A 12,823-nucleotide genomic window follows, 5' to 3' on the forward strand; every position below is an offset into this window, starting at 1 on the left:
AATTTTGAATGTTAAATATTGTTAAGATAAGTAAATGGATCAGCTTAATTTTTTAGTATTAAAAAAAATTCTGTTCAACTTTTTTTTTTTTNAACGAGTTCTTATTTTGGAGGAACTGGATCTGGAACAAGTTTCTTCTTAATATAAAGAATTAGGATCTGGAACGAGTTCATATTTTAGAAAATGAACGGGGAACGGAACGAGTTCCATTTAAAAAGGAACTTTCCCAACACTGGTTCTACTCCATTATTCTACAATTCAATTTTTGTTTTGATTTGCATTTATAAATGTTCAAACTCCAATCACTTTATTTAAATAAATAATAATTNCTCCAATCACTTTATTTAAATAAATAATAATTTATTTTACATGTAAGGAGTTGGAATTTACTATTCTGAAGTTGTCTTGAATTCAATTTAAAATCATAGAATTTTTTGTCACTATTATTATGGATGTTATTGATTTAACATCCATTATTTCTATTGAGTTATTTAAAGAAATAAAAAAATGTTTATAACAAAACTCAATCATCAACATTTAAAGGAATTAATTAATTCTCTAAAAACAGAACTGGTTTTATTTTGTGAAAAACTAATAATTGTTTTTTTTTAATAATTTTCTAATATTATATTTTGTATTATCGATTAAGTTAAAAATTGAATGAGTAATTAAATTGTCCACTTTTCATATTACATTTATTAAAATATTTCTTTACATTTTATTGAAAAATTCTATTGTTTTACTCACAATTTGATGAAATACCATTTCAAGTTTGTAATTATAAATTATATTCAGTTAATTNACTCACAATTTGATGAAATACCATTTCAAGTTTGTAATTATAAATTATATTCAGTTAATTGTATTTGAAAATTTTTTACTAATTCAGAAATACAAGACAAAAACTTGATTATTTATTAATTTATATCTCCGTAATGAAAAATTATGAATTAATTAATACTTTTGTATTTATAGTAGGAAAATGTAACAAAATAAATACAGATTTATTTTATTTATTTATAAATAAATTTTGATTTGTGACTTAAATTTCTTTTATCCAATAATTCTACTAATTAAAGATGCATAATAAAGATAAAATACTTAATTAGTACTCAACAATGTATTGCCATGTACAAAATGTTAGCAAATATTAAATTATATAAATTTTTGAATTAATAAATTAGAGAACTGTTATGAAATAAAATAAAACTTTATGAGGTTATACTTTAATAAATATGAAACACAAAAGTTAAAAAATCAAACTTAATGTATTAAGATATTTTATTAAAAGTAAAAATTATAACAATCATAAAATTTTCTAACTTATTTACTGTCAACAGTTGTAAAAATGTTGACTAAATTTGCTAATCTAAGTAATGAATAAGTAAATTATAAAACTAATCAATCAGAAATTAATATTCTTATTTAACTTAAATTCTAAACTTGCCACTTAAATAAAATATCAGTTGTTTAAAATTTTAGCAAATAATAAAAAACCATAGAAATTAAAAGATTCTTTAAATATTCATACATTTTGAAAATATACTTGAACTGTGAATTGAAAATTGGTATGATATTATCTGCTATTTTTCNAACATACATACATAAATACATACATACAGGTGAAACTAATATAAGCGTGTTAATAAAACTATCAAAAACAAACAATCAAATATATCAACTATACTTTATGATAATATTATTACAATCAATAATAAAATCAATTGGTAGTCATCAGTTAATCAAAGACGACTAATTGTTGCATTGCCTACGGTAAGGTCTGTTTCACTTACAAATAAATTAAAATTGAAAATGGCACTAATAAATGATGTGGGGCTCGTGATGAGTTTTAATGTAGATAACTATTTTAAATGTCTCGACTATTGTGAATGCTCTTGCTGTTAATTTAATTATACACTTACATGCTAAATTTTCCGTAAATGTAATATAGAAAGCAATACAACCATATGTGAAACTAAGGAAGTAGCTTAATCTTTTAAAAATTTAGAAAATTATGTTTATTGTTATTTAAATTATTTTTAGAATGGGGAAAAACACATTTAGCCCTTTTAAAATATNTTGTTATTTAAATTATTTTTAGAATGGGGAAAGACACATTTAGCCCTTTTAAAATATTCTTTATAGTAGCATCTATGTATTAAAATCTTGGAACTTTCATTAGACTTTAGACAAAAAACATAAATAAATACATAATGGTAAAATTATATATGAGGCGTATAGTTTCAAAACCAGCTAAAACCATTTTTTGACATTTTTTAGGAACAACAAAATAAGACATTGTTAAATGGGTGATTTGATACCAACCATATTTTATCTATGATTAATTTAAACCAATTAGAGCCTATTTTTAAGTTCAATATTTTTACTGGACATTTAGTACAGTGTAAAATATATAATAAATATACAGTGTAAAATACAAAAAAAATCGTTTTGAAAAAATTCACTTATAGCTGGTTTTGAAACTATACGCCTCATATAAAGTATATAACTAACTATATAACCAAGTTANTAAAGTATATAATTAACTATATAACCAAGTCATGTGATTCATGAAAGAGGCAGCTCGGCTTTAACATCAAGTAGTACCCAAACACCAGAGAGAGTATTTTCTTTGTATCCCTTAGTTCATAAGGCTACAATTGCATTATAATATATACATTAATCATTTAAAGGTTATATACTTTATTTTATGTTAAGTATTGTAAGAACATTTATTACAATATTCTTACCACTTATATTACACACGTTTTATTTCTATTTATTTAATTCGTAATACATATTAATTAGCATAGAGGGAGATGCTGATATGACAATTCTACTCGTCTGTAGCCCGGAGCTACTGACATCGAACTAACAAAGGGCAGTTGTGTTTGAGTGGCCGTTATAGACATAATTTTTCAATATTATTACTTTCGTCTTATTTATATTATTTATAACTTTACTTGTTTTATTCAACGACCCGTCTATCGCCAATTGTCATCATAGCCAACCAACTCCGTCTCACTTGGATATACCTACTAACCAACTGTACTAGGATTCAGGTCAGACGTATTGTACATTACATATAACTTATATTTACTGAACATCTAAATATAACCTTACTTTGTCGTTGACATAAAACAATAGTCTAATTTTATTTAATAATCTATCCCCTGTAACTAAGGTACACGATTGCCTGTGTCTCCTTCAGGCAATTAAAACTCATTTAAGGAGATAGGGACGATATTTGAGCAGACGTCGGGTAGCTTCCGATTCTTGGTTTTGACCAAGATCCTCAACTATTAAACAAGCCCCTAACANCTTGGAATTTTTTCGGCTGCCCCGGACGCTCTTTGTCTGACACATCGAAATCGCCAACTTTGAAGCGATTAAACCAGCGCTCACAAGTATTCTGGGATAAACAATGCTCTCCGTAAACTCCTTGAAGTATACGGTAACTTTCAGCAGCACTTTTTTTTAAGAGAAAGTAATGTAACAAAACCTCCCGCAAATGCTCTTTTTTTGGAACAAATTCCGACATTTTAACACGTAAAAAAAAATGATATAAGCGCTTTCAAAAAGTACGACTTTCACTACTTTAAAGGGTTATGTCGATAAAAAAAATTGCTCACATATCAAGCCACGTGCTCTATTATATGAGTGTAACGCCATCTGTTGAAAAATATCCCCATTATTAAGTTATACACCTGGTACCTATATATTAACTCAAAAATTTGAAACTTTAAATATTTATATCTAATAAACAAATTAAGTTTTTATGTTTATTATTTAAATGTTGTTTATTTTAAAGTATTTAAAGTAAAGGTATAAAATATATTGTGTTTTATTTTAATGTTTATAATTTTTTTTATTTAAAAGATGTTCAATTGTTTTTTATGTCAAACAAAAGTTTAATATTGTATTTATTTTAATTGTGATGGTAAAAATAAAGTTTGTTATGTTAAAAATTTAAATAAAATATTAACTTGATTGTTCTTATGTTTTAGGAAAATATGTTATGACTGAATTAATCATAATATGAGTCGCCAAGTTGGCAAGGAATGGCAAAAAACTGCATACTAAAAAAATTATGGAATATATATATCACCAAGTTATTATATTATAATGTATATCAAGAACCCTGATAAAGATTTGTTAACATTTAGGGGGTTTTTAGGGGGGGTTGATGTTCAACATAACGAGTTTTGGTACAGCATGCTGGATATAACGAGTTCTGCTGCATTAGGCCTATGTGTGACAGGCATATTGAAATAAGGAGAAATCTCATTTTAATAACAACTTATTTTTATTATTTCTTAAAAATATTCTCAGTAGAATAAAAAATTGGTTAAATGTCCATTGTCCATATTATTAGACTAGTATAATGTTAACATATTTATACAGCCAACTCTTCTTCAGCATCATTAATTTCCCCGATGTCAGAGTCTTGCTCTTCTTGTGGGTCAGTAAGGGCTTCTTGTTGGCTAAACAAATTTTTGAAGACTTTTCATTAATTTTTTTGTGGCTTTTGAGTTTAATATTTTTAATATTTTTTAGTTTTTTTAAATTAATAATATTTTTAATATAGTTTTAATTTTACTTAAATTTTTGAAGAAGTTGAGTTCTTCATTTTGTTCCCACTCCTTGGTGAAATGTTTTACCAAAAGGGAAGTTAGGTCCTTCAATTTCGCCTTTTTTATGGCAACACCTTCCTTCTCTGGTTTGGGATTCATGAGTTTTAACTGCTTTCCATGCTTAAGAAGACTTTTTGCTACTCCTGTGTCAACATTGTAATGAGTTTCACCTCTTACAATACAGCTTCCTTTTTTTGTTTTCACCAGGATAATACGTTTGGTCGGTCTTAACTTAAAATGCCAATCTTTAGGCTCTTTGATAGTTTCAGACGTTGCCACTTTCCAGTCNTTGATAGTTTTAGACGTTGCCACTTTCCAGTCTACCATGGGGCACTCTTCTCCCAAACGAATAACCGTTGCACAAGATTTAAAAATTTCAACATAGTCCTTGTCTGTCAAAAGAGTGGTGTTCTTTTTAATTTTAGACTCAATTCGTCCAAAAACCCTATCGGGAGGGATAAAGGAGTGGCCAACTATTGGGAAGAGCAACATTATTTTTTTTACAGACGGTGGAGAATCTTGTGACAGAAACTTGCTGAGCATACCGATGACTATTTTATTTTTGTTTTGGCCACCGCATCCAGCAGCGACTACTTTGATAGTGTGCACTCCAGTCAGATCTGTGTTTAGCAAGCGATGATACATTGCTGAAGAAATTTGGTTTGAGCCTTTTTTATACTCATTTTCCAACCAAACATAAGAGAAGACTTTATCCTTAGATTGTGGATCTGTTGAGAAGCCTTCACAAATGGTAAAATTGTAAATATACAATTGACGCAAATAGTAGGAGGCTTGATCAGGGATTTTCGGAATAACCTGGTTTTTCTGGCAATCAAAACTAAACGTGATTTCACCTTCTTTTTGCTCTTTAACCAGTTTATAGAAGGCATCTGCCCTAGCTTTATGAACATTGAGTTTTGTCTCAAGCTTGTCTTTTTCTTGTGGGTCCCTAGAACACTTAATCCTTTCTTTAAGTGACAGACATGTGGAACAGACATCAGTTGCAGGTGAGCCGAAGCCTATGTTGTAATCATTATCGAAAATGTTCCTGAAATAATCGTACTTTATTTTAAGGTTGTCATCATGAGAACCTTGATATTGTTCCCAAAGTGATTTGATAGTCAACTCGCTAGGTAGGTACTGACGCGTAATATTCTTTCGCCGACAGTAGTGGCTTTCTAAAACTTGTAGGGATTCTATAAAAGCCTTTACAGCCTGTTTTTGGTCTGCATATTTTAATGATCTAGTGTCCCCTCCACGTTCGTCCTTGGGTGCATTCCCAAATTCAAGAAATTTTTTACACAATAACTGTATTCTATCTCTTGATACACCAAGGATGTTCACAAAGAGTTTTTTACATACTGGAACTAGTTCTGGTCGGCCACACTTTAATACAGGTATGTAATACTTTGTTGTTACCTTTCTATTCCGGCTTGATTCATCTCTACTTCTTGACCTCTCCTGTGCGGGTTGACTTACTGTGACATATCTGAGGATGAAATTCTGTTGGGCTTCTCTGTTTGGGTTTTCATAAAACTTCTGGTGCATTCGCCGTACATCCTGGTAACTCACTTTGGTACACTTAAAAGCCTCTGTAGCAGAATGATCACATGAAGGTGGTGGAGGTAGGCCAGGTGAAGAATATCTGAAAATAAGAAATAAAATTGTAGGCATATGCATGAGACTTAGATATTTATAAAACATGGAATACCTTACAAATCAATTGCATAACACAGTGATAAGATGAGTAGTTAACACTGAAAACTAAACCTAACCTGCAAATATTTGTAATGTCTTACCTTTGTTTCTTAGCCTTATTTCGTTTCCATTCCTCTTTGTTTGGCCATTTCTTTCTTCCCTTGCCCAACTGAGCTTTCTTAACTTGCAGTGGATTCATTTGTATTCTTTAAAAGGCTTTAAAAACATTTAATTCGTTGTTAAGAGGTTAAAAACAAGGTAGAAATATCGCAATAATAAAACAAGATTTATTGATGGAATGTGTAGAGTGAATACCAGCTGTGAGTGTTGACAGAATCAGTGTTACCAGCACAATCAAGAACGCTACTCAAAACTCAGAATAGTAGTAAAACTGCTTACAAAATAAGAATTATATGTGAGCTTAACAGAGTGGATATAACGGTATATGCAGCAGTTTAGTTGTTGGTGGTTCAATTTGCAATGGGACATGACGAGTTTTGCACCAGTTTTATTAAGCGGGAGAAAACGACTTTTGCTGCAGTACAAGAATGGACATAACGAGTTTTGCAGCATGTGTTGGTTTTAAATTTGTTTTAACCCGGTTTAGAACGAGTTTTGCATCATTACGTTACTGTATTTCGATGCAGGAGACCGAACTTTACAAAATTGCGGTCTTATATCAATATCGAAAAAAATGGAATTAACGGGTTATGATACTGGACGACTCATATAATATATTATAAGAGTATAAATACATTTTACATGGTCAATTATAAAAGTGTTCAAGTGAAACATTGCCACATGGTCACTTTTTACTCTGAAGTTAAGTTGGTAAATTACAATTAATTAATTAAAATAATTCTATAAATAACCTTAAAAAAGAAAATGATATTCTTAAATCTGAAATAAATAGTCTTCGTGGTAAAATATCAAATATTGAGTTTAATAATTTTGCCAAAAATCTGTCATTTGTAGAGATGATCTTAGAAGCGCAAAATAGAATCTTAAAAAGTAAAAATGTTATTATTTTCAACAAAGTAGAGTCGCCAAACGAAACAAATAATAGTCCATTAGAAATCGCAAATGAGCTGATAAATGACTTAAATTTAAATATAAAAATTTTTCATGCTAAACGTATAGGTGGAATATATACAGCTACACGTCCATTACTCATACAACTTGAAAATGAATAAAACGTATTAGATTTACTAAAATCTAAATCTAAATTGCGTTCAATTCAAAAATGGAAACATGTCTGGATAAATTCTGACTTAACGAAAACTCAACAGAATAACATCAAACTCCTTAGAGAAGAATTACACCAAAAACGAGAAGCTGGAAACACTACTTTATTTATCAAGTATGTTAATGGTATACCAAAAATTTGTTCAAAAAACTAGTATACTCTACATCTGGTAGATCAAATAGTACTTACTTCTGTTCATATTGTAAAAAGTATAATGCAAATTGTGTGAAAAGTTGTGTAAATAATATATCTATTAAAAAAGTTTTTACAGGATTTTATCAAAATGTAAGAGGTTTAAGAACCAAAATTAGATTTTTAAAATGCAATGTGTCCTTTAATTAATGTTGATTATTTTATGTTGACTGAAACATGGTTAAATACTGATATAGTTGATTCTGAATTGGGTTTTGATAATTACAATGTCTTTCGTCTTGATCGTAGTATTCCTACTAGTTCTTGTGTACGTGGAGGTGGAATTGTTATCTGTGTTCATAAACGTTATATTGCTAAACAGGTTCTAACGCCTACTTCAAACGTAGAGCAATTATTTGTATCTGTAATCGCAAATGATAACATAAAAATTATATTAGGTACGTGTTATATACCACCTGCAAGTCCAGTTACTATTTATACGACACATGTTGAAACTATTGACTATCTATATTCATTATTTGATAACAGTACGCAGTTCATTTTAACAGGGGATTATAATCTACCAAATGTAAAGTTTACTAACGACGATTTAGGTGTGTTATATTCAGGTGTCCATACACCCAGTGCAGATATTATCTTCAAGTATTTTTCTAGTCTAAATTTTTACCGAGTCAACATGATAGTAAATGAGTTTGGAAAATCATTAGATTTAGTATTTGTAACAAAAAACACTACTCGTGTTAATAAATCTGAAGATAATTTAGTTCCGTTAGATAAACATCACCCAGCACTAAATATTTATTCTGATATTTCTATAAACCCTAAACTGTCTATTGATAATGAAAAAAAATATAATTTTAAGAGCGCTAATTATGAACTTTTATCAATTATGTTAAATAACTTAAATTGGTCATATTTATATGAATGTAGTAACATCAATTTGGCAGTAGATAGATTTTATGAATTAATATTCCAAGTCATTGATAAAGTTGTTCCTAAAGTTTTCCCTCGTAAATCAAAATTCCCACATTGGTTTTCTAAAGTATTAATATTCCATATTTACAAAAAAAATAAATTACATAAAAAATATAAACGTAAAAATTTACCAGAACTTTATAATAAGTTTTCAGAAATGAGAGCTGTATGTAGAGCACTTACAAAACGTTGTTATTCAAACTATTTACATAATATACAAAATAGTCTAGTATCTAATCCTAAATACTTTTAGTCATATATATAATATGACTAAATTGTAAAAATATAAATCGCTTACCAACTACATTAGATCTAGATAATACACACTCTGATAACCTAAATGATATAGTTAATAAGTATGGTAAATATTTTGGATCAGTTTATTTATCTCCTAATAAAAATGTAAATGGTTCTTTAAATAGTATAGATAATATCCATCTAAGTAAATGTACAGTCACAAGGTCTGAAGTCTTTGATGGCCTTATAAAATTACATGTAAATACAACGGCTGGTCCTGACCAAGTCCCGGAGAATTTTTTTAGGAATTGTTGCTACTCCCTAGCATGCCAAATTCATTTTCTATTTTCATTATCTTTATCATCAGGTATTTTTCCAACTATTTGGAAGACTAGTTACATATATCCGGTATTTAAATCTGGTTTAAGATCAAATATACGCAATTATCGACCAATATCAAGATTATGCGTTTTACCAAAATTATTAGTAATAAAACTTACATATTTTTTAAGTCCAAGTCTGTTAGATAATCAGCATGGATTTAGACCTTTCAAATCCACAGTTACAAATTTATTAATTTATTACACAGATTTAATAACTGTAGTGTCTAAAGGTGGTCGTGTAGATGCAATTTATACCGATTTAAAAAAAGCTTTTGATAGTGTTGACCACTCAATATTGATTAATAAATGAAATGTTTTGGGAGTAGGAAATCCAATGCTAAAATGGTTTTCCTCTTACCTTAATGATAGAAAACAAATAGTTAAAATAGAAGAATTATCGTCCTCTGTTATTCTTGCAACATCTGGAGTTCCACGAGGTGGGCATTTATCTCCTCTTCTATTTATAATTTTTATTAATGATCTTTGTAACGTATTTAATCATTGTAAGTATTTATTATTTGCCGATGACTTAAAGATATATGCTCAAATTCAATCACTAAGTGATTATGATAAATTACAATCTGAATTAGATAAATTTTATGAATGGTCAATAAAAAATAAATTACAGATAAATGTTAATAAATGTTTACAAAAAACATTCACAAGACCTAAATCTTTTATTCATAACCAATATGTAATTGATGGTTGCAATATTAGTGTAGTTAACCATGTGAAGGACTTAGGTGTTTTCTTATCTAGTGACTTAACATTCTCAAAACATATTACATATATTTGTAATAAAACTTCTAAGACACTAGGATTTTTAAAACGTAATTGTAATGAATTTCAAAATATAACATGTTGGAAAACCTTATATATTTCACTAGTAAGGTCTATTTTGGAATATGGGTCTATTATATGGTCACCTTATGTGCAGAGTGATATAAATAAGAGATTGAGTCCATTCAACATCGATTTTTAAACGTAATCTCTTCTAAAATTAAAAATAATGATATTAATCATAAAAAGTTACTTGAAAATCTAAAAATTCATTTTCTTTTGTGTAGAAGAAATTGTTTAGATGTTATATGGATTTATAATCTACTAAATAATAAAATCAATTGTCCCGAAATTTTAAACTTAATACCGATGAACGTTCCTCAAGTATCTGTCCGTTCCTATCCAATGTTTTATATATCTATTCATACACAAAACTATAGTAGAAACGCTCCGGTAAATCAAATGTTGAATTTATGTAACAAAATAAATAATTTTGATTTTTATCATGATTCTTCAACATCATTATGGTCTATTTGTTGTAAAACGTTTAATTCATAATACCATAATTACATACACTATTTGAGCTAACTTGTTTGTAATGTATTTAGTATTATTGAATTTTTATAATCATTTAATTATTAAGTTAATTTCACTATGTACTATTTTTATATTGTATTTGTTTTTTTTTTCTATGTTATTATCTGTACTACTTGCCTCACAGGCGTAATCATCCATTATGATGAAATAAATAAATAACTATCTAGTAAAATTTTGTACCATATTGGTAAGTATATTATTATTTCGGTTTAATTGATATCAAGTTTGTTCAATTTTGTTAAGTTTTAAATTTTGTAACCGATGTTAAACATTCAAGCTAGTTTTTCTCAAAACTACAAAAAAAAATACTTGGTCACTTTTGACATGATGACGACGATATACAAAAGCACAATTAATAACACAAAAGCTAATATGGCTGACCAAACGACAACGTTTGCCATTTGTCGCCTTTGGTTACCTTTGAGGAGTTCACCAAAATCACGTGTTCGTCGTACAGTAATTAAAAAAAAAAAAAAATTTGAAAACCGGGTCCTCACCAACACGACTAGCTCGCATTGGCCGGGTAGGCTGGCCTATCACCCAATAACCGGTTCCCGGCCATAAGCTTGACTATAACCACACAGTTCCTCCTGCAACCACCACTACGAAGCCAAGCTAATACTGCGCACGGAGCGACTATGTCGGTCCACACTCGAGTACCGGGGGAGCGAGTCTCGACTTACCCGCTCGTTGGCGGGTGCTCTCCCCCGCCCTTAGCCCCTTTTTGGTCCCTTTCGGGAACCCAGGCTGGTGGCCTGTACGACGGTTGCTCGTCAGCCGAAGCCTCGCGGTCGTCTACCTGACTTGGGCGATGAACCCGGACCCAGGTGAGCCCCTCCAGGACGCTCGTCCTGTGGGCTATAAGGTAGCCATCCTCGTTTTATCGACAACAGCCGTCGACTATTTTGATCGCCTTTTACGATCGGCACAATTATTACCCCAGTAGAATTCTAAGCCCCTTGCTGAAGGGCTCTACGGTTGCCTATTTGACAACCGGAATTCGCCATCTTTCAAATCATTTACGTACCTTGGTCATGATGGTACCAACTACCTGCCTACCAGGGATCTCCTGTCCCTTTTCTCCTCTAGAGTGTTCTTCGCAAAATTCTTTAGTGCTTCATAAAGGACCCTGTGGTTCATAAGCTCATGATATTCACATGGGCATAATATACCTATTCTCAGACAGTTTAGCTCCAGCCTGTCATACACTGTGTTAGGGCATGTTCTGGATTATCCGGTCCCTCACCACACTCGCACCAGAGTTTTCCGCCAATACCAGTCTCATCAGGTTTTGTTTGAAACCTCCATGTCCACTCATATATTGGGCTGTGTAAAAATCCAATTCTATGGGCCACTTGATTCTGAATCGAACATTTGGAAAAAATTTCCTTGTCCATCAACCCTCTTTGCCTGATCCACCCTCATACACCACTCTATGTGATTCATCTCGTTCCCCGTATACAGAATATCATCCACCACTATTTTCCAAAGGAATGGACCATAGCCTTATAGTCCCGATTTCTCCTAAAGTCATTTATTTTTGACTTAGACTCGTTTAGTTCCCTATTCCATCATGGAGGTTTCGAATTTTTCGACCTGCGAGCCTGAGGCGCCGTTAGTGCCACCGCCGCCCCCTCTAGGTCGCCTTCCATGGTATTAGACACATCCGACATTTGTTGGGACAGAGCCCATCTAAATTTATCCCAGTCAATTTTCTTTAAATTAAACCTGGTGTTCCTTACCGTGGGTTCGAATGACCCCTAGCACAACGGACTATGTATCTTATGGTCCTGTGGTCGCTGTCAGTTACGCCATCGACCACTTCCCATCCAGACACGGCATCAACCATGGCAATGCCCCTTGTCAGAGTGACGTCCACGTTAGATGATCTCATGCCCGGCCTCTCGTACGTGTCCAGATGCCCGGGCCTGTTATGCATTAATATGTCCTTCTCCGTTATGAGCAGTTCCATGCGGGCCCCTTTGGCTGAACTAGTGTGGCTGCCCGGTCGGCTGAAACATTGCGCGGAGTGAATACGTGAACACGCTCACGTCGGCTCCTATAACGACATTGTTGTTTTCTAACTTGTCTTGTACGAGCCTAATCTCTCTATCAAATAT

At 31.2% G+C, this 12,823-nt stretch overlaps 1 protein-coding gene across 1 annotated transcript; it reads right to left on the reverse strand.

Moving 5' to 3' along the window:
- Positions 1-4,396: 4,396 nt before the first annotated feature.
- Positions 4,397-6,791, reverse strand: LOC126900868 (uncharacterized). The gene is made up of 3 exons (XM_050676864.1): positions 6,434-6,791; positions 4,744-6,279; positions 4,397-4,484 (listed from the first exon to the last, which is right to left on the reverse strand). The coding sequence occupies exons 1-3, from the start codon at positions 6,529-6,531 to the stop codon at positions 4,397-4,399; spliced, it is 1,722 nt and encodes a 573-aa protein (XP_050532821.1). The 5' UTR covers positions 6,532-6,791.
- Positions 6,792-12,823: the final 6,032 nt, after the last annotated feature.

This window comes from Daktulosphaira vitifoliae, unplaced genomic scaffold (genome assembly GCF_025091365.1).
Source record: "Daktulosphaira vitifoliae isolate Bord-2020 unplaced genomic scaffold, ASM2509136v1 Scaffold_3, whole genome shotgun sequence".
NCBI lineage: Eukaryota > Metazoa > Arthropoda > Insecta > Hemiptera > Phylloxeridae > Daktulosphaira > Daktulosphaira vitifoliae.